Source organism: Rhinolophus sinicus, chromosome 17 (assembly GCF_057876585.1).
Source record: "Rhinolophus sinicus isolate RSI-liver-muscle chromosome 17, RSI-T2T, whole genome shotgun sequence".
NCBI classification, from domain to species: Eukaryota; Metazoa; Chordata; class Mammalia; order Chiroptera; family Rhinolophidae; genus Rhinolophus; species Rhinolophus sinicus.
The window spans coordinates 162,310,631-162,337,357 of record NC_142517.1 but is presented as its reverse complement, the minus strand read 5'-3'; the positions used below and the strand labels follow the sequence as shown (position 1 = coordinate 162,337,357).

The 26,727-nt window shown below is 35.3% G+C and overlaps 1 protein-coding gene across 1 annotated transcript in view; it reads left to right on the top strand.

Annotated features, from left to right (window-relative positions):
- Nucleotides 1-16,642, top strand: part of SP3 (Sp3 transcription factor) — a 57,654-nt gene extending 41,012 nt beyond the window's left edge. The window contains exons 5-7 of the mRNA XM_074338189.2: nt 6,314-6,506; nt 11,782-11,978; nt 14,910-16,642. Of these exons, the coding sequence (XP_074194290.1) occupies nt 6,314-6,506; nt 11,782-11,978; nt 14,910-15,226 (707 nt within the window). The 3' untranslated portion in view covers nt 15,227-16,642. The remainder of the gene's footprint in view (nt 1-6,313; nt 6,507-11,781; nt 11,979-14,909) is intronic.
- The last annotated feature ends 10,085 nt before the right edge of the window (nt 16,643-26,727 follow it).

The window sequence follows — 26,727 nt, the reverse complement described above, 5'->3', positions numbered from 1 at the left end:
ATACTTGCTTTCCCAACAAAACTCTTGGGAAGAGTTGTATATACTTGTTTCCATTTCATCTCCTTCCGTTTTCTTGAATCTACTCTAGGTAGGGTTGTGTCCTCATTTCTCTACTGAAACAGGTCTTGTCAAGATCACCAGTGATTACCACATTGTTACGTCCAAAAGTCACTTCTCAGTCCTCGTTTTACTTGACTTAATCAAGCTTTTGACACCTATAATTATGATCTTTTTGAAGTGACTTCCTCTCTTGGCTTCTTGACACCAGTTTTCTCCTATCTCACTGGCTGGTTCTTTTAAATATTCTCTCCTTGTTAATTTGAGGTGCCCCCGTGTTTCTTCCTACAGCCCCCATTCCAGTTGACTCTCAGTACCAATTACTCATATACATGCTGACGATGCCCAGATTTATGTTTGCAGCCCATGCTTCTGCGTGAGCTCCAGACCCATCAAACTGCCTAGTCCGCATCATCGTATGGGTGTTTCATAGGCACTTCAGTAGTTCACATCCCAGAATGCGCCCCTGATTGGCACCCTCCGCCCATAATCTTTTCACCCTGCAGCCTATCCTGTCCATGGTTCACGGTAACTTCATCTTTGTAGTTGCTCAGGACAAAAACCTTGGTGTTGTCTGTTATCAAATATCTGACTCATCCTACAAAATAGTTCCGGACTCTGACCATCCCTTATCACTTCCTCATCAACACCCTAGTTTTAGGCCACTGTCTTCTTTGTTTTGGTAATTGTAGTAGCCTCCTAATTTAATTAGTCGCCCTACCTCTGCCCTTGCCTCTCTGTTGTCTCTTTAATACAGCAACCAGAGAGATCTTGGATTTATTTTAATAAAATATAATTTAAATTATATCATCCCTTTACTGTTAATCCTTCAGTGGCTTCCCTCACTTTGAATAAAATGTAAAACCCTTATACTGGCTTAGGAGCACCCTCCTCCCCGCGATCTTATTACTATTCTTCCTCCAGATTCATTCCTTTCTAGCTACACAGGCCTTCTTGCTTTTTCCCTTAACCCACCAAGCGTACATCAGACTAGCTTTTCCTTTTGCCTGGAATACTTTCCCCCACCTTCTTGCTCCTTTACCTCCTTAGGAGTCAAGTGTCAACATATTGCCCAAGTTTTCTCTGACTGCTCTATTGAAAACAGCAAGTACTTCCCTGCTTTGACTTCTTGTCCCTCCTCACCCTGCTTTTTCCTCTTAACACTTAATCACAGCATAAAACACTGTGTATTTACTTGTTTATCTTCTCCCAACTAAAAAGTAAACTTAATAAAAGCATGAACTTAACTCTTAACTGTTTTGTCCTTAGAACCTAGAACAGAGACCCACACATCGTAATCATTCACGTATTTGCTGAGTAATAGTTATTCTGAACTTCAAATTATGGACATAATTTTTGGGGCACACTCATATTGTTATTTTTTCTTTTTAAATTCCTATGGGGGGGAAGGTGCTAGTTGATTATATAGGAACTAGAGATGAAGCCACAACAAAAGAAGATGATAGTCTTTAACAGAATTCCTAAGTAATTTCTTATAGATTACTTAAAGTTTTCTTCATTAGAATAATCTTTATATTAATGTATAATATACATTCAGAAAAATGTACCAATCATATGTGTATAACTTGATTAATTTTTACGAAATGAGCACAAAGGAAATATTAGCACCCAGATAAAGAAAGGTATATTTACCAGTAACCCAGTCAATTACCTTCTTAAAGGTAGGCAGTCACCATAGAGTAGTTTTGCCCATTTTGAGCTTTATATAAATGGAATTTGTATCTCTGTATCTATATATGGTGTGTATGTGGCTTCTTTTGTTTAAAATTAGGTTTGTGACATTCATTCCTGTTGCCTGTAAGTTGTTGATTTTCATTGTTTTAGCATATTCCATTGTACAACCACGATTTGTTTTCTATTTCAATACTAGTGGATATATCAGTTGTTTCCTATTTAGGGTGAAATTTTGTACTTTTGGTGTCATGTATACGCATTTCTCTTAGAGTGAAATTGCTGGGGTTATAGGGTATGCATGGGTTCAGCCTTAGAAGATACAGTCAAAAGATTTCCCAAAGTTGTTATACCAATTAACACACCCACCTGCAGTGTGGGAGAGTTTTCACTGCCCTGGCAACAATTGGCCTGGTTTGTTTTTAAAATTTTAGCCATTTTGGTTGGTGTGGGGGATATCTCATTGTGATTTTAATTTTTTCCCCTAATATCTAATAATATTGAGTACCATTTTAATACTTTTATGAGGTTTTGATGGATTATTACTTCCCTTTCTGCTGAGCCTTAGTAAATTTCTAAGAATAACTAGGGACAACATTGGATACTAATACAGCATAGTAAAAAGTATTTTCTTGTCATCTTCGCTGAGTTGTTGAGGAAGATGTAAGCTTGACTGTCTAATACTGAAGACTTACTTTTAAGGTGTTTGTAATAAATTGGTATGCAGTTGACAAAGGGGAATTATTTAGAATTTACGAGATTAATGGATTTTATGATTAAGATTGTAAAATATCCCAGATGTGTATGAACAAGTGAAATGATTAAAAATTGGGTATAACACTTGCGGGGCAATTAATTTACTGTCTTTAGTGAGCAACTCTGTAGTCCTATGCATATGAACTAATTCTTAATCTCATAAAAATCTTCTCTTTATGTATTATTTGCAGATAGAAGGAGCGTAGAAAAATAGAGGGCAGAGTCTTTTCATGTAGATTGTTACCTATATTGGAAGCTCTTCCTTAGGAAAGGTTTATTCATTTAGATAGGTTGTATTTTCTGAGCACTTTTGAGTGGAAGCATTTATTATCTAAAGGGACGTATGGGCCAATAAATATAGTTAATTCTTTCACAGGCATATATAAAGGAGGTGACATTTGAACTAGTCTTAAAGGATAAATAGAGGTTAGTTAGATGAAAAAGGAAAGTGTTAGGAAACAGTCTAGGACAAAGGCACATACAGGAAAGAACCTGTGGGGGTGGCCAGATAGGTGCTCTTAACAACAAGGTTGTGAGTTTGATCCCCACATGGGCCACTGTGAGCTGCGCCCTCCACAACTAGATTGAAACAACTTACTCGACTTGGAGCTGATGGATACTTGAAAAACACAAATAAATAAAAGTTAAAAAAAAAAAAAAAAGACGTGTGTTCTGAAAATTATGAGAATGTGAGTGTATTAATACACAAGTCGAAGAGCAGGTTGGGGCCAGGTTTGAGAATGTCCTTGAATACCAAGTCAATGAGTTTGGACTTATACTATAGAAAATAGGGAATTAGTGCAAGTATTGAATCAGGAAAGTGATACCATTGAATTTTTACTTACGAAGAAAATTCTGGAAGCTATGTAGAAGACAGATTGGCAGAAGAGAGATTAGAGACTGGGAATGGACTGACAGGACTCACCTGAAGTAGCTAGTTTGAGTAATTAGGTGGCTTGTAATGCTATTAACTGAGGGTGATACAAGAAGTTTTGACAGGTGGAGAAGATGTGTTCAATTTAGACATACTCTATGAGCCTGTGTTGTATTTGTATTCAATAAGAAAGAAAACTAATTTGTAAGTATCCATATCCATGGCACATTCTTTAAACATACTTTGTAGGTTCCAGTTAGAGAATTAGCAATAGGAGCAGGAATGTCCTATAGTATCTTCATCCCCTGAGTAAGGTTGCCCTCTCTCATCAATTGCTTTTTTTGTTGTCTTTAAATCTTCTCTTTTTCTATATAACTTTCTCCATTCTTGATATTAGTATTTTGTCTTTTTTTTACCTGCTACCTTGTTACAAATAATGTAAGGTGAGCAGCTTTAAAAACATTTGATAAAATTCCTCATTTTATGGACTTAAAATCATCCAACTCTGGATATGTGATATCCATATGCTGTGTCTTTTGTTTAGATTGTGAAAGCTAATACTGTAATATTTGTGCAAGTACGTAAATGTTTTGTGATAATGATTATAAACAGAGGTCCACTCATTTATGTTGTCTATCTGAAGGAATTTTAAATATATCTGATTCTTATGCCATTACTTCACTGAGGAAGTAGAAACCAATTTCCCCTTAATTACCGACCATCACAGTCCCTCTGCATTTGGGGTCGAGCAAAGTTCGTGGCACACAGTAGCTCTTCCTTGTGTAACAGAGGAAGAAGTAGGTGGCTGTGCTCCATCAGCTAAACCTGTAAGTGCTTTGGGTCTTGCCCTGACTTCTTAGGCCTTCACACCAGTGTTTTCACTTTCTTCCTCTGTAATCGATCTTTCTCATAAGTGTTTAAACACGTGCAAGTCTTTTCTATCTTTCAAAACAAAACACTCCTTCCCTCCAATTCGCTTCCTTGGTCCCCTTTAGTCTCTGCCATGTTAGCCGCTGCCATGTTTCTGTCACTTTTCTCAAGCCAGATTTCTTGGAAAACTATGATCCTTGTTCAATACTTTCTTCTTAAGTCGTTTTCTTTTTTTTAAACATTCCTGACTTAGATGCCTTTTTTTTTTTTTTAATTGGGGAATATTGGGGAACAGTGTGTTTCTCCGGGGCCCATCAGCTCCAAGTCGTTGTCCTTCAGTCTAGTTGTGGAGGGTGCAGCTCAGCTCCAAGTCCAGTCATTGTTTTCAGTCTTTAGTTGCAGGGGGTGCAGCCCACCATCCCATGCGGGACTTGAACCAGCAACTTTGTTGTTGAGAGCTCGAGCTCTAACCAACTGAGCCATCCGGCCGCGCCAGTCATTTTCTTTCTTGATTTGTCTGCAGTATTTGATGTTGACCACTTTTTCTTGAAACCGTTCATTCCTTTCTTTAGCACATTTTCCTGGCTGCATCAATTCTTTGCAGGGTCCTCCTTATCTGCCTGTTCCTTAAATATTGGGCTACTCGTTGGCCACTTTCTCTTCTCATTCTACTCATAATCCTTGAGTGATTTAACCTCCTTCCTTGGATGGACTCTTATCACTTGTGTACGTACTGATAACTTCTATATCTCTAGCATATGCCTCTTTCTGAGATCCAGACCTGTAGGTCTAGCTCGTTTTTCTTGTGTGTCTCACAAAGAGTTTAGACTCCATGACCTTTAACTTTGAACTCATTAACTGTCCTTGTTTAGCTGCACCGGGACCTCCTCCATTAGTTCCTATGTCAGTGAGTGCCACCACCATCTACCCTGTTGCCCAGGCCAGAGTCCCCTTTTCCCCCATTTCCCCCTGATTCTTGGTTGTGATTATTCTGATAAACTAGTTTTAAACTGTTTGAGCCATTTTTCTTGATTGTTGGTTATACAGTCTAGTTGGACCAACATTCAGGAGTTATTAGGTACATTTGATATTTTTAGGCTATTTGTGTCCCAATTGTTAGTGACTGATACAGATCTAAAGTAATAAATGTTCATTAAGACTTTTAGTTTACATACATCAGAATGAAAATTTGTGGGAATTTGTTTTACCCAAAGATTTTTTTTTTAAATTTTATTTTATTAAATTTATTGGGGTGACAATTGTTAGTACAAAGATTTTTTTATATTCATTGTTTGTTGTAAATCAAGTATTGTTACTTTAAAAAAGAATCAGTTTCTGAGATTTAAAAAAAAACCCTCTTAGTTTCTAGTGGAAAAGATGTTCTATCATTACTCGTATAAATAAAGATGTTTAGCTCTGCTGAGATAATGACATAACTTTCTGCCATATTCACTCTTCCTCACCATTGTTCATTTTGTTTCTCAGCCTGGTTAATAATAAAACTCCTTGAAAATAGAAACTGTCTCTCATACTTCTACACCTTGTACAGTGATGTTGTGACCAGTCTAGATATTTTTGTAATGATTGACTTTAAAGCTTAAGTTTGTGACAGTTTTAAGTGAATGGCAGGTTTATTTTTGCATTCACATAGTACCTGTAGACGGGCATAATTGATACAGGCTGTAAAAGAGAGGTTTAAGGTATTAGTATTTGTTCCAGTCTGAATTGACTATTGGACTTATTGATTAATCAAACAATTATAATCGAAGTTTCAAGTTGTTTATGACTCAACTTGCTCAAAAGAAATTACTTGTTTTTCTTTTGAATTTTTTAAAAAGCAAGCTCTCATGCTGGCTTTATTCCCTTTTTGGCTTAATCTCTGATATTTACAATAAAATAGAATTGTTTTGAAAGAATAAGCCACAATAAGGAGCAGTGATTATGCTTCACAAACAGATAATTTTTGACTTTTACACAGTATTCACTTTAGTGAGGCTCAGATCTCCTGCTGCTTTTTTGGGCCAATGGGCTGCTTCTCATCTGTATTTGTTTTTTTTTCTTTAGATATTAGGATCAAGGAAGAAGAACCTGATCCTGAAGAGTGGCAGCTCAGTGGTGATTCTACTTTGAATACCAATGATCTAACACACTTAAGAGTACAGGTGGTAGATGAAGAAGGGGACCAACAACATCAAGAAGGAAAAAGACTTCGGAGGGTAGCTTGTACCTGTCCCAACTGTAAAGAAGGTGGTGGGAGGTATGCACACATGAAACATATTCTTATTTTTTTAAGACTGCTAATATCATCACTAATTTTTGAAAGACTGCATGCCATGTCACTTAATGGGATATTATTCATCACATGATCATTTTGTGTGTATGCCTGTATGAGTGTGGCAGAATAAGTTAAGAGAACAAAATACATGAAAACAAAACTTTCAGGTCTAAACACCCTTTTTAGAACTAAAATTATTTTGTTTGCTTTAGAAAACAACAACAACAGTATAACAGGTGCCATTTAACAGGCCCATATCAGAAATTAGCCTATTTGCAAACTAGCCATGGATTTGCCTAAATACAAATAAAAAGTTTATTCTTAGCTTGAGAATAACAGTTGTATAAACATAAGAAGTTCAGAAATAGTTGATAATCATAAGCATTTCCATTTTTAACAGAAATGAATAATAAGTCTTAATGGTGGAATTAAAAAAATAGAACTGTAGTATTTCAATTCAGTGTTTTTAAAAACAAACATTAAGATATTAACATGATAGGAATAAACTCAAAGCAGATGAGTAATTAAATGGGGTTGGATTAAGCTTAATAATTAAGGGACTGAGACTCAGATTGTATTTCAAAAACTTAGAATCCAGCCTTATGTTGATTATAAGGAACACCTCAAATAATTGGTACTGATTGGAATGTTCAAGATAAAAGCATAGAAAAAAATTTATTAGACAAATGTTAAGAAGAAAACTTGGATAGTAATGTTACTGTCAGGCAAGGTAGAATTAAAGTAAAAATCATCAAATGGGTAGATACATATTTCTTAGTAATATGAATTTTTCACCAAGAAGATTTAATAGTCATCGTACCTTTTCCCACACTTTGAAATTATAGAACTCTAAAGACATACTAACTAAATCCCTAGTCATAGTGAAAGGCCTTAATGTACCTCTCTCAGAAATGCACTATTTAAACAGACAAAAAATACTATTAATATAGTTAATGAGCTTGATCTAATAGAGACCTTCTACCTGCCTTTGAGTTGGTCTTATTAGTTGATTTGCATATTGGTCAGCCCGTTCGCAGTAACAGCAATGAATAATAACTGCCAGCATTGAGAGCTCTAGACAGTCTTATAGGTGAAGCATAGAGAGGTGAGTGGCTCGTAAGAGCACACACAACAGGGATTTGGACCTAGTTTCTTACTCCAGAGCTTTACCACTATACTGTCCTGCGTCCCAACTGGATTTACTCCTGCATCTGATAACTTAGGTACTTGTATTTACTGGTAATTATTCAGTTGTTTGAAATTTTATTATTTGAAATGTTTTGGTCAGTTTATATAAGTAAGTGGAATTCTAGTTAGGCAATAACTTCTGAAATTTACTCTCATTTTTAGAGGAACTTTGAAGATATTTGTTTATGAAAGTCAGATCTAATTGAGGATCAAGGTCTGGCCTGTTTTACGTACTCTTTAAAGTCAAAATCTTAAAAATACATATTTATTAAACTAATGCATGCTCATAAAAATTCAGAAATATAGAAGAGTATTATAGAATACCAAAATCCTACCCCACTTCAGGATAACCACTGTGACACTTTACATGTATTTTAAAGTAGAATCATCTTATTCTCACTGTTTTACATGTCTGCTCTTTGAAAATTTTTGTGACCATATTTCCAGGTCTGTGTAAAGTCTGCATCATTTTTTTTTTAAATGGCTGTATAGTAGTCTGTTGTATGGATGCATAAGAATTTAACATCTTTTTTTTTTTTTTGGAGTTTATTGTTGTCATTGTAATCCTTATACATACATTTTTTGCACATTTGTCTGATTATTTCATCAGTGTAAGTTGGTAGAGTGAGATTCTTAGATCAAAGGAAATTGTCTGCTAGAAAGGCTGCACTAGTTTTTACTTCCATCATTGGTGTATGAGAGTATCTGTTTTCCCACACCCTTGCCAATAATGGTTTTTATCATTTTTTCAAATCTTTTTAAGTTGACATATGAAACATGATACCTCAGTATTGTTTTATTTCGTATTTTTAAAATCACTTTGCAAGATTGAAGACTTTTTGGTATGTTTTTTTACCATTTTAAAATTTGTTTTGTGAATTGTTTGTCTTTTTGATCTGTTAATTTGTGTGTTTAACTGTCATATATGCAGATGTTTTTTCTGGTTTTACATTGCCTTTCAACTTTTCTGTCAGCAAAATGCATTGTTACACAAGTAAAGAATGAGTTTCATCACTTAAAGTTTGCAGCCTTTTATAAGCACAGAATTTTTTAGTTGGTCAGTCTTTATAAGATGCCTTGTTATCATGCTATTAAAAATCTTCCCTATCCTGAGGATTATAAAAATACCTACATTTATTTCTAGAAGTTTCATGAAAATTTTAAAATAACTTATTCTAAGCAATCAAAATTGAAGTTCTTTAGAATAAAAACTATTATTTCTTAGCTCTCATTTGAACAGAATTCAGCTAGTATATATATAGTAGACACAATTGTATCATTGAAGATGGCTGCATCTAATTAATAAAAGTATAACACATATAGTAAATCCAAGATATTCCAAAGTATTTTGCAAAGGTGAGATAGGTGGTACTTTAAAAATATTAGAATATTGGCCTTTTTTTCTCAGCCATAGTCTTAAAAAAATATATATGTATAAGGTGGCATCTTTAGAGAACTAAATTTCATTTTTTTACCCTTTTGAGCACATGATGAGATATAATTAATGTAAAAAAATAATATTCATTTGGGCTTTTAGCCAATATTAAACAGAACTAGTCTTCAGAAACTTTTTACTCTAGTGGGAAGAGAAATAACTTTAATAAAGTGAAATTCTAAAGGCATTATTGTAGGTTTTGTGTGGATTATACAACAATCCATATTTTAAAAATTAAATTATTTTGCAAAATCTGTTTTCTTTGTCAGTATTTCAGTTTGTGTCCTGTTTCTCCCATCCCAAGCAAAAGAAAGACTTGATTTATTTAACTTCTTAATTCCTCTACCTTTTTTGTTTTGTGTCTTGCCATTATAAAATTATTTGCTACATGTTTAGGCACTGAAGAATAGCAGAAATGGAAAATTGTTAGTTTTTGCAGGATATATAATAAGTATTAGTGGAATGATTATGAAAATCAAGAAGAATACTTACAGCTAAATCTTTTATTACCTGAAGTTTTTTGAGAAATTTACTTCAGTTCTTTTTCTTTCTTTATATCACGTCGTAAATTTGCATCTAGCATGTCTAGATCTTATCTAGAATAAAATTTCCCTTTTAAATGGAAACTTGGATCTGAGTATTGAGCCTTTCCCTTAAATTATATATATGTATGCCCCCCATCTCCATTTTTTCCTTTCTTAGATGCCTCTCGTATTTCCAAACAATGATCAGTTCTCATTTCCTTATAATGAGGAATATCTTTAACTTTCCTTGGCTTCTTGGTTCTTTGAGAACCCAGATTTGTTGCTGTAATATGTTACATTCTTATGCTTTGTTAGTGTTCTCAAGCTAAATGTTGCTAAGTTAGTAAAATAGCACTTTTGACTTTATAAAAGCACATTGATTCACCTGAGTGGTAGGCTTAGAAGAGAGGCAAGAAGTCAGAGTACAACAGTGCACTGAATTGGGTTCTTTGTGAAATTGCTATGGTGAACACAATATGTAAAATTGGATTGTACACGAGTGGCCAATAAGCATTTCTCTTTTTATTAGGACTATTTAAGAATAAAATAAATTTAAAAAGCTAAATTAAATGGAAATGATATTGGCTTTGGTTAAGACTGGCATTGCAGGTGAGCCAGAAAAACCTGTTTCACTCAACTCAGCTCTTTGAAGAGAGTTGTAGAAATTGGGGGTGGACTGGAGCAGAAACTAGAATTGTGTTAGATTATGACATCCTTGCCCTTGAGACAACAGCATGACTCCTCCTTGTCTTTGCTTATGCTATTCCTCTGCCTGGAATGCCTTCCCTCCTTTCTATCTAAATCCTACCCACCTCCTCCACGAAGCCTTCTCTAACTACTGGAGCCCACATTGATGTCTCCCTGTTCAGAACACCTATGGCATCTAACAGCCAGCACTGCACCGTTTAGCACTGTTTGTCCTATGGCAATTTCACATGCTACTGAGTGTGAGTACATTAAAATATAAATGTGGGGAAATATGCATTTTTCCAGTAAAATTTGAAAAACAATAGGTGTATTATATACAAGAGGATTTTCAGGCTTATGGAAGGTCTATAGGCTATAACTAGACTGAGATTGGGGGAGGAGGGGAAGTTGGAGGGGGTCTTAAATGTACCTTTTCTAATCTCAGAGAAACATTGCAAAATTTATATAATATGATTTTGACAATTGTTGAGTCTAAAATGTCTTTTTTTTTTAACTCTTTTATTCAGTAACTAGCCTATTTTTTTTTTAAGCTTGAGTATTAACATTTTCAGAAGTGTTTAATACTATTTGAATATCAGTTCTGGAATCAAAAAAATTTTCTTCTTGCTTAGGCTAAGATACCTCTTTGACCCATCTAAGCACATACTTCCCAAACCCTGTTCGTGGTATCAAATACTGAAATGTAACAAGTGTCAAATTTTGCGATGTGGAGAACCTGTATTTTATTATGTTTCTGATGTATAATTTGGGGGTATCTTCGCATGGTTAATATGAAGAGAATTTTAACTGGCAAGATAATTTTGATTTATATGTATTTCATATAGGCTAAGGGAGCTAAGATAATAACTTTGTCCAGATTTTTTTCTTTGACTCCAGTGTATATTCCGGATGTAGCCATACAAATATATGAATAAATATGCTTAAATCATGTTAATTAAAGTCTGCTTAAGGTGCCTATCTGCCTTTTAATTGTACCTGTGATTAATTATGCCTTCATGCTTGGTTTATTTACTTTTTAAATTAGCTGGCATCATGATTTGGAGTAGAGCATATAGTTTCCCATACCACTAAATTGGATTGGACCTATACATAGAATTTGTGAATGGTTCTGACAGAATAATAAATAGCTTTATTATACATTACATATGACATGTCCTTTTAAATTATATAATACTTGAGCATATTTACATTTGGACAGCAATTGCATTAATTCTGGAGTAAAATTATGTAAAACTTCTATGTTTGAGATATACAAATTTTTACTTAAATTGATTTTAAATGATCTTAGTTTCTGACCTCATGTAATGTCTTCTATTTGAAATTCAACGTGGGGATATGTAAGTGGTAATATCCATTTGAATATTTTCATGTAAGTGTATATTATTCTGTGTGTGTTTTTTAGAGGTACCAATCTTGGGAAAAAGAAGCAACACATTTGTCATATACCAGGATGTGGTAAAGTCTATGGGAAGACCTCACATCTGAGAGCTCACCTGCGTTGGCATTCTGGGGAACGCCCTTTTGTTTGTAACTGGATGTTCTGTGGTAAAAGATTTACTCGAAGTGATGAATTACAGAGGCACAGAAGAACACATACAGGTTACTAATATTTACTTTTAACAGACAAAAATGAGTTACAGGGCTACATGCTACCGTGAAATTTTTTGTTTTTTAGCATACCTTACTGAACTGAATTTTTAAAATATGACCGAGCACATCAAATTTTTATCTTTAGTAACACCAATTTAAAAACACTAATTCCAAACAAGCCCATACAGCTTATGTTGTAAAATAACATTTTATTTTATGTAGACTTTGGTTAGCATTTTTTTTTAGTTAGCTTTTTTGTTATTTTGACATTGAATGTTTTAAACCACACTTATACTGTTACTGTTTATTTACATTTTAAATTAGTTGCCTGCTTTTACTCTTTGATCTTACTCTTTTTCCCTCTTATGTAACATTTTAATAAAGAATAATTCCTTTTCCTCTGATGAATTTAGGCATTTCACCTTTCCTCATTTTAATATTTGTGAGGTAAGCAGAAGACATTTCATTGAGGAATGTTCAAGGCATTGTTGATGTCAAGATTCTTTCATGTAATTGTTTTGTGTGGTTGTTAAAAGAAATGGACCTAGATATAATAACCAAGACTGAATCCTGTAACTTAGATATAATGTGTTTATAGTCCCTAGAGAGCTTAGAAGGAAGAAGCATGGTAAAATGAAGGACGTTATGGATTTTGAAGTCTCCTAGATCTGCATTAAAATGTTAGATTAAGCAAATATTCTGTCTCTGACTGGTTTCACACCTCCTACATTACTTTAAATAATACATAAGTAACGTGAAGTATTTAGTCGTATAAGTATTAGATGTACTACTTGTTTTTGTTTCTGTCTCACTCATCAGGTGGGTAGACAGATGAGCTGTTTCTAACTGCAACAAGCAATATAAGAAAGTAGATCAAGTGTGCTCCGGGGCAGAGATCGCTATTGCTTGGAATACTGAGGCATTGTTGGCCAGTGGGCTGCTATAGTAGACCTTAAGATGGTCCTATAACAGACTTTTCCTCAGTGGAATTTGAATAGCAAGATGTAAAAAGCAATGTAAAGGGAAATAAAAGAGGTCTGTGATCCAATAAGTATGGAAAATACTGGGTTAAAGAGGTTTACTACCTGTGCCTTTAAGGCAGCACCTCTTAGGATATTCTGTTGAATGTTATTAAGCACCACGCATCTCTAAGTAGGGGGCATGTAGTGTGTGGAGCATTTCCCAGTTATCTGCTCATTTTGCCATTTGCTATGGAACATCTCAGGATTAATTTTCCAAAAGAAACTTCGGGAAATACCTTCCAGAAGAATATAATACTATGTGATTAAAAGAGGTGAGAGACCATTTGACATGAGTACAGATGGGATTTTATAAATAACACATTTCTGTTAAATAGGATTGAGTCACAATCCTAGTTATCTGCAAGTTAGTCTTGCACTCCCATACCACTTATTACAATGGTGAAGTTTTATACTGTAATAAAATTTGGTATTTAAGGAAGATTTGTCCGGCATTGATTTGTTGGATTGGAGAGGGAAAGACTAGGGTGTCATTGCTGTATAGTTCAGGCATGAGGTTAGGTGAGGAGCTACCTAGGGTAGAGATGCTGGAACAGGAGCTATGTAAGACATTTGGAAGAAAGCAAAGTAAGAAAATGTTAGATTTGTTTGTAGATTGACTTCACTCAATTCCTTTTAGGCTGGCCTTTTGCCTTCTAATATTCCTCTTACACAGTAGGCCTTCAACATAATAGAAGTCAGTCTGTCTTGTGTATTAAAAATATTTTATTTATGTTGGGAAATGAATTGAGGCATCAGGGTGTTACTAACTTTAATACTATGATATGTTAGGCTTGCTCTTGATTAGCTGAAATCAAGTTAGCTAGCCATCGCCATCATTCTTAGGATTAATCAATCTTATTGGACCTCAAGCTGCATCTTTGCTTTAATCTAGAAGTGTAGTTACTTTAAGTTTAAGAGGTGAAGGCTTAGTATCATGGGTATGACATGTTAATACCTTAAATATAGCTTAAGACAGTATACTTTTCTTTACAGAAGTACAGTGAGTCCTCACTTAACATCATTGATAGGTTCTTGGAAACAGATTTTAAGTGAAATAACGTATAACGAAACCAATTTTACAATAGGCTAATTAATATAAACAAAAGTTAAGTTCCTATGGCATATTTCTGGTCACAGAAACATCACCAAACTTCTAAATAAAGACCCAAGCAAGACACTCTTAATATTAAACATCAAAATACATGTGATGTACGTATATGAACATATATATATAAAGAAAGATGAGTAAAACAAGTAAGAGAATTGTTTTCCAACCTGCTTGTCCCAGTTCAGAGTTGGCGGAGGCCAGAGTCTCTCCCAGGGCACAAGGCAGGAGCCAACCCTGAACGAGGCCCTCCTGTCACAGTTTGCACTCACACCCCCCGACTCAGACTGGACTATGTAGACACACCAGTTCACCCCACGTGCACATTTTTGGGATATTGGAGGAAAGCAGAGTACTTGGAGAAAACCCATGCAGACATGGGGAGAACGTGCGACCTCCACACAGTGGCCCTGCTGGGAATCAGTTTTTTCCTCATTGTTATAACAAAATGACGTTGAATTAAATGCTTTTATTCGAGGACCTGCTGTGTTACAGATGATCATTTTTCAGCTGACATTTTATAACATGTTTCAAAACAAACTATTAGCCTAGTTGAGGTATTAAAATCTTATCTGAAATCATCAGTCTATAATAAGTTTGGAGGTTGCTTTTCATCAAAAAGTAAAGATGACATTCATTTTGAGAAATACTCTGAGGAATTTGCAGAGGCAGCTCGTGAAACTAATACAGTTTTAATTGAACTTGGTTCTCTGTCCTTCACTGTCAGTGTTGGATTATTTTCTTTCTCAGGGAATGTTCAGTCTATTAATGTTGAATTTTAAAAGCTAAGTAACTTAATTTTCTTCCTAACAGGTGAGAAGAAATTTGTTTGTCCAGAATGTTCAAAACGCTTTATGAGAAGTGACCACCTTGCCAAACATATTAAAACACACCAGAATAAAAAAGGTATTCATTCTAGCAGTACAGTGCTGGCATCTGTGGAAGCTGCACGAGATGATACTTTGATTACTGCAGGAGGAACAACACTTATCCTTGCAAATATTCAACAAGGTTCTGTTTCAGGGATAGGAACTGTTAATACTTCCACCACCAGCAATCAAGATATCCTTACCAACACTGAAATACCTTTACAGCTTGTGACAGTTTCTGGAAATGAGACAATGGAGTAAATATTACACAAATACTTATTCATTGTGGTTATTTTTATACAGTAGTGAGAAGAATATTGTTCCTAAGTTCTTAGATATCTTTTTATTGATGTGCAAAAATTTTTGGATTGACAGTAACTTGGTTATACATGACACTGAAATGCCTTACTTTGTATGATATTCCATAGTATATTAAAAATGGTAAAATTGCATGGGTTTTGTAGGTACTTTTGGAATCTAGAAGAAATGAAATTTTACCAAGTTATATAAAGAGAAAATTGAATTTAACAATGCGAATGGTAGTCTAACCAAATGCATCAATCCTGTGTGGTTTAGTGTAAAAATGAGAACATGTTGGTATTTATCTATTGTAAGATAAAAAAGTTGGTGGGTGAAAGAAATCATGTTATGATAAAATTTTTTGTAATTTTCTTGATGACTGGAATTTTTATTATGCATAACTGACAAATCAAGTTTCCAAGCAAATGTTACATAGTGTAGGCTTTACTTAGCTTATCAATTTGTCATTTTGAAGCTAATTATTTTAATTAGGTTAACTATGTACAATATTTTAAGCATTACTCTTGTAAGATTTTGAAAACTACATTTTAACATGGAACTCTAGGGATAGTCACCTTTTAAATCCTGTTGAAAAGCCATGTTTAAGATTTAATTTGCCAAAATAATGTCTTGTTAATATTCTTTCAATAACGAAGTTGGGCAATATAACCAATGTTTAAAAAAGTTTAAAATGTATAGGTTGAGGCATTTGGGTGGTAAGAAAATGTTATAGTGGAATACCCCCTTTCTTGCATATTGGAGGACCAAAAAAATAAGGTGTATTGCGTCTTAGCAGTGATTTTTTTATCCAATCTTGTTTCCAAAAACCATGTCTGCCAGGGCCTTAAAAGCCATCATGTAAGTTACCAGTAAAGTATAACAAACATATGCAAACCTAATAAAATCACTTCCATAGTGACAATACTCCAACCATATGGATATTAGTCATAGAAAACTAGCGGTTTTATGATATTTTTTTAACTTTCTTTTTTTTGTCTAGGTAGTCAGTCTGCACTTAAATATCAACCATTTTCCTTTTTTGCTTCTTCCCTTAAAATTTATATGTATTCAGTACATTTAATTGAGAAACGTATGTTTTTTATTACGCTGTATTTTCTTTTTATTTTTAATTATTGTTTATATTTTCAATTATTAAAAATGTACAAAATAAAAGTTTCATTGCTGGTCTTGTAAGAGCTATACGATTTTCTTAAATGTATACCTATAACTGCAGCAGTTCACCTATTTCAAAAATTTGGAATTCTGTTCATTTGTTACTCTTAAGACCACCTCAAATTTAAAGGCTACCTTATTGTACGTTTAAAGTGTATTATAACAGTGTGGTAGTTAATAAAACACTATTTTTTTTTCTTTTGAGTTTGTTGTATTCCTATGCATTTAAAATGCAGTGGTATGGGGTAAGAAAATCTGTATGGTTTATTTTCCTTCAACTTGCACCTTTTATTTGCAGATTGTTGATTTCAAACATCGAAATTATCTTAAACAGGCATATTTACTTAGAAAGGGAAGAATAGAGGAACCAGCAGATTACTACTTTTTCACCTAAGAATAAGCTTATTAAGTAAAGCTTTTGAAAAAAATCTTAACTTTTAGCCCACATTGGGTCATCTCAATTTTATCAGTGCCATTTTGCAAGCGTTTTTTGTTCCCACAGTTAAAGCAATGCAGAATATTTTGATTTATCAAAAACTTGAATTTTCATGAAGATTCTTGAAACTGATAATATAAGACAAGCTTTGGTAACAATAGCAAGACTTCTTTGAAAAAGGTTATGTTTTGAATTTGTGTAAGTCTAATAAAGGCAGGGTAGGAGGCAAGGAAAAATTAACAATATTAATATGACTATTTTAGATGGTTTTAAATTAAAAATCCAGTAACTCTGCACATGTAATACACTGGGGGGGTAAATATTTCCATAGTCTTTTCCCAGGCTCAGTCTGACACTTGTCAATAATATCTTTGAATGCATAGGACAACTCTAGTTACACATACACAAAGTTTTTCCAAATGTGAGATTTAAGCTTGTGATATGAAATAGGACTTGCAATTATAGAAATGAATGGAATGTACAATTATTGAAGTTACAAGGATTAGGATTTGAATCTTCAAACTCCTTTAGATAATTAAAAAACTTACTTAGGATGTATGAAGAGGAATATGTTAGGAAGTTGCTCACTTGAGCAAAATACCATTTAATCAGGAGATTAAAAAACTTTTTAGAGTGATAGAGATGTTTTCAAATATACTGAAATTTTACAGTAAGTTTATAAAGCCTTTTTTTTTTTTTTTTTTAAGATTTTATTGGGGAAGGGGACCAGGACTTTATTGGGGAACAGTGTGTACTTCCAGACCTTTTTTCCAAGTCAAGTTGTTGTCCTTTCAATCTTAGTTGTGGAGGGTGCCGTTCAGCTTCAAGTTGTCCTTTCAGTCTTAGTTGTGGAGGGTGCAGCTCAGCTCCAGGTCCAGTTGCCGTTGCTAGTTGCACGGGGCACAGCCCACCATCCCTTGCGGGAGTCAAACCTGCAACCCTGTGGTTGAGAGGACACATTCCAACCAACAGCCATTAGCGAGCTCAGCGGCAGCTCAGCTCAAGGTGCCGTGTTCAATCTTAGTTGCAGGGCGTGCTGCCCACCATCCCTTGCGGGACTCAAGGAGTTGAACTGGCAACCTTGTGGTTGAGAGCCCACTGGCCCATGTGGGAATCGAACCGGCAGCCTTCAGAGTTAGGAGCATGGAGCTCTAACCGCCTGAGCCACCGGGCCAGCCCCTGTAAAGTGTTTTTGATCCATAAGTTTCCAAGCATATTTTACCAGTTCTTAGAGCATGAATGCAATGAAGAAAGTAAGTAGTCTTGACAATTATTTAAATAAGTTTTTTTTGTTTTTTGTTTTTTTGAGTGCCTACTAGAAATACTCACCAAAGTGAACTTTGGATCTTGACCTAACAAAGAAATCAAAGTATTCAACGTCAGCCTAAGTGGTTTTTAAATATTTCTATTTTTGTATTTAAAAATGTTGAGTATACTCTGGAAACATAATATTTGAAGAATTACCCTGACATCATTTTTTTCTAGTTATAAAATTAGTATTGTGTGTGAGCATAATATTTCTTATTGTAAGTATGCTCTTTAATAGTTGTTTTCGTCAGTTGCCTTTGTTTTCGTAAAAGTTCATGTATAGTCATTGTACTTACATAGAGATAATTCCTGTTTATCAGAATCTAGTGGAGTAGGAGTTTAATTTAAATAAAATATCACTTAAGAAAAAATTTCATTTTCTGTTAATAACTTTGAAAAGTAACTGTTAACCAAAAAGCACATAAAGCTTTAAAGGAGTACACCTATTGCAAAAAGTCTGGTGCCCTGAAAGTAGCTTTTGAGAAAATAGTGAAAATGCTTAAGATACTTAACATAGTGAAAATGATTAAATAGTAAACATACATACGAGTATAAGCTAAAGGCGTGTGAAACATATTTCTTGGAAAATAGTTCTTACCCAGTATTTATCAGAAAGTGCTGGGAGCATTTTAAAATGTTCACAGGCCTAGCTTAATCCTTGACCTACTAAACCTACATCTCTGAGGATGGGGACTATGTACGACTATGTGTTGTGTAACAGCTTCTCAAATGACTGATAAACACTCCTGGAATAGAAGAATCATTTAAATAGAGCAGGCATTCCCTTAGCATCTTGATTGTGGTTCAGATCTTAATGAGTACTCATGATCCCAAAGTTTCTTGTTTTATTAAAATTTTTATTGTACTCAATACTGTTTGAAATTTGGGGTTAAAATGTGTAAGTTGACATGTTGGTCATGCTACCTATTAGACAATTTGATTTTCAGTTTTAAGTTGGTAAGAATTGTTCTCAATGTAAAAGAACTATTTGTTTCACTAAATAGTATGTTTAAAACTTCTTGCCATGAATGAGTAGTAAGTCTTGTTCAATAATGAGCACAAAACAAACTGCTTGATATCATGGGAACAAGATTTGATATTTTAGATCATCTCCTTTATTTATTGTTGGAGACACAAAGGTACATTGATTTGGCCCCTTCCCTGGTTCAGATAGATTCACATATAATCAAATGTATTGTGGCAAATTTATACTAGTGGAGATACAAAGTGCTCTGCGAACTTAGGGGGAATTTTTCGTGGAGAAGTTTTGGAAACAGGAAAGAGCATTAACAAAGGTACTGTGTTTTGTTGCGGGTGACGGGAATTTGTGAGGTGGAGCGGCAGAGTTTTGGAGGAGTAGCTGTCATTTGTAAAGCAGTAAAGATTTTAATCTTTACCAGTGCCTCCTAATCTTTTGGGGAGGATCATAGATCTTAGAAAAATGCACCTTAAATTCATTCAAGTTCAGGGTGTTCAAACTCCCTGTGGCTCTGAGCTTAGGTTTGAGCCTTGGAAACAGCCACACACAAGGAACTGTTGGAGGAAGGACTCATTAAGGAGATTCATACAGAAACTGTAGAAGCTTCAAGATGGTAATGAACACCAAACGCAGCAGTAGAGAGGGTAAGCTGGATGAAAAGAAATGGCTGTTGATTTGGGGAATGAGGAGATGCCTACTGATCTTTGCAGTTGAGAGTCTTTTGGTAAGGGACTGGTTGAGGGTACAGGAGAAGAGGCTAGGGAGGCAGCAAACGTAGAATATTAAGTTTGGTGGTGGTGAAAAGAAAGATGGGCAGATGCATGGCTGAGTCAGGACTGAGAAATGTTTCTGATTATAAAGGTGACAGAAATTGATGAAAATCAAGAAGAGTATAGAAGAATTTAAATTCTGAGCTACCCAGAGACATTGTTCCTTTTTAAAATGCATAGCAAAATTGGAGTGAAATTTAAACAGCGTGATATGCTGTCATGTAATACTATTCATATCATTTCATTTTATATATATATATATATATATATATATATATATAGAGAGAGAGAGAGAGAGAGAGAGAGAGAGAGAGAGAGAGAGAGTAAAGTTACATAGATTTCAGGTGTACAATTGTATAATACATCATCTATATCTCACATTGTATGTTCACCACCCAGAGTCCGTTCTCCTTCCATCACCATATATTTGATCCCCCTTTACCCTCATCTACCACCTCCCTCCCCCCTTACCCTCTGGTAACCACTAAACTATTGTCTGTGTCTATGAGTTTTTGTTCCTTCATTTGTTTGTCTTGACCTTTTGTTGTTTTCAGTTTTATATACCACATATCAGTGAAATCATATGGTTCTCTGCTTTTTCTGTCTGACTTATTTCGCTTAGCATTATATTCTCAAGATCCATCCATGTTGTCACAAATGGTACTATTTCATCTTTTCTTACTGCCGAATAGCATTCCATTGTGTATACATACCACAACTTCTTTATCGATTCATCTATTGAAGGACATTTTGGTTGTTTCCATGTCTTAGCCACTGTAAACAAAGCTGCAGTGAACATTGGAGCACACATGTCTTTATGGATAAATGTTTTCAGATTTTTTGGGTAGATACCCAGGAGAGGGATTGCTGGGTCATATGGTAATTCTATTCGTAATTTTTTGAGGAACCTCCACAATGCCTTCCATAACGGCTGCACCAGTCTGCATTCCCACCAACAGTGTATGAGGGTTCCTTTTTCTCCACGGCCTCTCCAACACTTGTTACTGTTTGTCTTGTTGATGATAGTCATTCTAACTGGGATGAGGTGATATCTCATTGTGGTTTTTAGTTGCATTTCTCTGATGATTAGTGACGTTGAGCATTTTTTCATATGTCTATTGGCCATTTGTATGTCCTCTTTGGAGAAATGTCTCTTTAGGTCCTCTGCCCATGTTTCAATTGGGTTGTTTGTTTTTTGTTGTTGAGTTGTATGAGTTCCTTGTATGTTTTGGATATTAGCCCTTTATCGGAGGCACTGTTTGCAAAGATCTTCTCCCATTCAGTTGGTTGCCTCTTTATTTTGTCGATGGTTTCTTTTGCTGTGCAGAAGCTTTTAAGTTTGATATACTCCCATTCATTATTTTAGCTTTTCCCTTGCCTTTGGACATTATATATTTAAGATACAATTTCTTTGCTGTTACAAATGATGTGCTGAAAAGGGGTCTCTTTCCTTCAGCCTTTCTCTCCTACCCACCTCCCAGCTTTTAGCTCCCTTGGTTCTCTTCTCCACCCATATTAACCAGCATACTAAATGTGTGATACTGCGTAGGTTTCTTACCTTAAAACATAGTTTTCATCATCAAAAAAGGGGTAATAGTACCCATCGTAGGATTGTTGTGAGGATTAAAATGTAAGCATTTAGCATAGTGCCTGGCTTACAGTAGGGACTCAAATGGTATGTTTTTTTCTCACATCTGTTTATTAACTCTGGGGATTTCATTTTTTTGTAGTGAAGGGACCAGTATTCTGGAGTTTACATTGTTTGGTTCATGCATTGGTTTACTTTCTCAGAATGAGGGGGAGTTTTGTTTTAAAGGCCAAATTGTGGAAAGTGACTACAGAATCTAACTTGATAGTGGGCAGTGTGTCTGAAGTGACTACCCCTTTAGAAAGGATGGAATAAGAAGAAAAGAATGAAGCACAGAAAAGTGTCTTGTCTTGAACAAATTACATCCTGATGTAGGATTCTATTTTATCATTTCTAGGAACCAGCCAAAGAAAGAACCTTTAGGTTCATTTTGATTGAAAGATAAAATTGAGCATTTAGTGGTTTCAAGCTTAACGTTGGAAAAGACCATCAAATAAGTGCAGCTTATTTCTCCAAAAAAAAGTCTAAGCCTCCAATTAATAGACAACGGAAATACAGGAAGTGTTAGAGTAGATAACTTGAAAGGTATCTGCCAATTTTATGTCCCGTTTTTGGAATATTCCTCAAGGATGAGTTGTTTAAGATGATTGGACAGAATACACATCTGGTCAAATTTGAGCCAATTAGATGATTTCTCCAAAGAATTTGGAATCGGAAAACTGATGTCTTTGGAAGTTGCATTTGGAACATGCACGTGAAGCGGCAAGAGAATAAAGCAAAGATGAGAGACATACAATCCCAGCAGAAAAAAGATGAAGAAATTGGCTGCCTTAATTCCTGGTAACTGCAGTTTTTGTTCTAGTGTTTTGTGCCTGTCTGCACTTCCTGCTCCTCGGTTCCTTAAGGTACCCTTAAAACCTCACAAAGAGACTGCCCGACTTCCGCTGCTAGTTTTTTCCTTAAATTCGAGAGGCTGTTACTTGCTACCAAATAATGCCAGCTAAAGCATCTGAGATACATACAATTCCTTCTCCCATAAAATACAGTCGTTTGAAATAGTTGATGACTTGGTCCTGCAGAGAATCACAACAAAGAGTCAGAGTTAGTGCCAGATGAGTCAGGTGTAGATGAGGGAGAATTGAGTGTAGAGTCTGAGTGAGTCATATTGGACCTTAAAGGGCCAGTGAAATGTGCCCAAGAGAACTGATGAAAAGGCTTAGAAGTCCGTCTACAGTCTGAGCACTCTTTTCAAGGTGTTGTCTCTGTCTGCTTGGTCTTAAGGAATACTTTCTGCCAACATTAGCTTTATAGTTAATATCTCACCCCACTGTCTTCCCTTTACATTTTCATTAGGTATTTGGACTCAGGTTTGGTTTAGGGCCTCACTTTTAACTAAACCTAATTACTCAGTCTTCCTCACATCCTGATCCTTTAAAAATTCTTAGTTAATTGGATCTGTCTCATTTTTACTCTGGCTTTTTCATCTTGAATCATTTAGTAGCCCTTTCACAGTATAGTGTAGTGCATAGGTTTTGGACTTTGGTACACCTGGGTTGCTGTCCTGGCGCTGCTGCTTACTAGCTATGAGCTTCTGGACTCTACCTCTCCATTCGAGCCTGTTTTCTAATCTGTAAAATGGGGATAATAGCATCATTTTCATCGGGTAATAGAGAAGATTAAATAAGTTAATGCATGTAAGCCACAGTGCCTGGCATATAGTTAAGTATTAGTAAATAAGCCTCCTACACTTAGAAATAATTACCCCCGTTCTGTATTAATGTGTTTATTATTCACTTTGATCCACATTAACAAAATTTCTAGCATTTGTTTTGTGCCTTTTTTTATTATGAAGCATTTCAAACATACAGAAAAATATATAGACAGTATAACAAACCCCTGTCCACCATCCACCTTTTGCAGTCATAATTTTATAATATTTGATTGTTTTCTTTAAAAAAGAAAAGATTATAGCAGTAGTTGAAATCTGTATAGTCCTGTCTCGTTCCATTTTCCCTTCACCCACAGTGGTTTACTGTTGCTCTGAATGTGATGTTTGTCAGAATGATACCATGAATGGTTTTAAATGCTTATTATATGTACATATATAGGATTGTTTTCATGTTCCTGAAACTTTTATATAAATGGTATCATAGTGTATGTAACCTTTTCGGACTTGTTTTTTCACTCACATTTTAAAGATGTATCCATTTTAACACATTTTTCTAAATTACTCATTTTAAACACTAGCTCATTGACTATGACAATTGATTTTCTTGATGCACATTTCAATTATTTTGAATTTTTGGTTATAAACAGTGCTGCAGTGAAGTACGTGATGTTTCCTTGTGAACACGTGTGTTTCTCTAAGGTATGTATCCAGAACCTCATCATCACTGGCCCGTGGGATATTCTTCTCTTCAGATTTACCAGATACTGCCAAATTGTTCTCCACAGTGTACGTACCAAATTGCACTCCTACCAACAATGTATAGGAGTTCGTATTTTCCCACATCCTCCCAATCCTTGGCCTTGGCAGATATTTTTTCCCAATAAAAAGAACAATGTTATTTTGGAGTTTGACAAAATGATTTAAAATTCGTCTGGGGAAAAAAACCAGAAGCCATGTGTATACATAAAGAAATTGGTACCAGTATGCATAACCAAACATTCATTAACTATAGCAAAAATAATGCATGTTTTTCTTACTGGTTCCACATTTTTAACTCTCATTCAAACCCTGCCCTGGTATGGTGCTCCCCACATCTCTTGCTGCAGGAGTCTCTTCACACAGTAGACAGCCCTCTTGGGTCAAATGTAAAGAAGGCTCCAGCCAGCTAGCTCTCTTCCATGGTGTTTACTTCAGGGGTTGGAAGTCTTGTAAGCTACTGCACTGCGGCCTCTTGTCTCTGCCCTGTTCTCTCCAGTTCTCCCTCCACCCCACCCACCCTCACCCCAACTCCAGTAATTATTGATCAGCCAGGCAGCTGAATGAGGCGACTTCTAACTGGGGAAATAGTTTCTTGCAGAGACCGCCAGTATTGCCTCTTACATATGTTTATGTGTGTATACATACATACATACATACCATGTTTCCCCGAAAATAAGACCTAACTGGGAAACAAGCCCTAGCATGATTTTTCAGGATGACATCCCCTGAACATAAGCCTTAATGCATCTTTTGGAGCAAAAATTAATATAAGATCCAGTCTTATTTTCGGGGAAACATGGTACATATATGATGGATGCGAAATGATAACTCATGATTTTGATTTCTCATTTCCCTGTATGCTGGTGAGGTGGAGCATATCTTCATTAAGTTTATAATCCATATGTTTCCTCTGAAGGGAATTGCCTATTTGAATTCTTTGCCCACTTGCTTTTTTTATTTGCAATTTTTATTGATTTTTAAATGTTTTTAATAAATTCCAGGTACATATTATTTTAGAGACATATGGGCTGATAATACCTTTTGCAGGCTAGGGCTTATCCTTTAACTTTGTTTATGGTGTTTTGTGTGTGTGTTGGTTTTATGGTGTTTTGTTTTGTGTGTGTGTGTGTGTTTTAAGAAGTTTTATTGAGTATGAGTTGGTATTATTTTTGAAGAAATTCTCTGGTGTCATAAAAATATTTTTCTCAAAAATATGATCTTGCCTTTTAATTTAATTTATTTACATTAAAATAATTTTTGCTTATGGTTTTAAGTCTGTATTTTCCATATGAATAACCAGTTGTCTTACCACCGTTTGTTTATTCAATGGTCCAGCTTTCCCCCACTGCTTGTAATAATGCTCTTTGTCAGTTACCAAGTTTCCATTTGTGTGTGGGTCCATTCCTGGATTCCTTTCTGTCTTCTCTGTGCTGAGACGATACAATCAATACCATGCCTTTCACGTTTTGACATCTAGTTAGGCAAGTTTCCTCTGTTCACACCTTACCTGTCCTTCAAGTTTTGACTTCTTGAGCCCTGGATCTTTCTATAAGTTTTAGGATTAAATTGTCAAGTACCATTGAAAAATCATGTTCTGGTTTTTACTCAAATTACATTGAGTTTACAGATTAAATTGGAGAAAGAAGGTTATCTTCCTACCCATGGACATTCTGTATCTCCATTTATTCAAGTCTAATGTTTTTTATAAAGTATTTTCTGTTCGAAAGGTCTTACATGTCTTTTCATACGTTTATTCCTATGTAACTTTTTTTCAGTTGTTGCTATGGGGAATATAGATAGGCTTTTTAAATTGAATGTGTACGTTGATCAATGCTGGTCTATAGAAATGCTTTTAAATTTTATAAATTGATTTTGTCTAACAAGCCTGCATACTTCTCTTGCTAGTTCTAATAGTTTGCCTATAGATTCTACTAATATAAAGCTTTCTATGGAGACAGTCATAGTGTCCTCAAATAAGAAAAGGTTTGTCTCCTCATTTCCAATTCTGATACCTTTTTTAAAAAAGATTGCATTGTCAGCTTGATGTTAAATAGACGTGGTGGTAACAGATCTCGCTGTCTTCTTTCTGACTCCCATTTACTTCTCTTTCCCACATATTACCTTATTTGATCCTTATGCCATTATAAGAGGCAGAATAAGCGCTATCTCCATTTATAGTTCAGACGCAGGGAAAGTATCACTCCGTTATAACTAACAAATGCCAGAGAATGTGGACTCAAATCCAGGTTTTCTGACTTCAGGTCCTGTGTGGTGATCCCAAGTACCATAGCTGTCTTCACAGAATTTATAGACTCGATGGCAGTGTTCCCCTTCCTTCAACAAACACTGGGTGTGTGCTATACGCTAGGTCCTTGGGATAAAATGATGAATACACAATTTCTGTCCTGAAGGATACAATCTGAGGCTGATGATATCCTCACTACAATTACCCTTCTGACTTAAAAAAAACAAAAAAAAACTTATCTGGTTTCTCTAGTTTCCTGTACTCTTTCCATTAGACAACATATTCCCCTTTATTTCGAAGTTTGGAGAAGAGTAGTTTTTTTTTGTTTTTTTTTTTCCCCTTAAACACGATCCTCTGAAAGCTACAGCACAACCCTGCTAAGTGCCCACAGATGTGACATCTGGAACGCCGTACTCCAAGCATGCAAGGGCCTGAGTGAAGGCTCTCTGTCTGCTTGGCACAGGATTATATGCACGAGGGCACCTAATAAACCTTTTATGATATTCAGAGCAAGAACACAGCTCAGGCTCCAGTG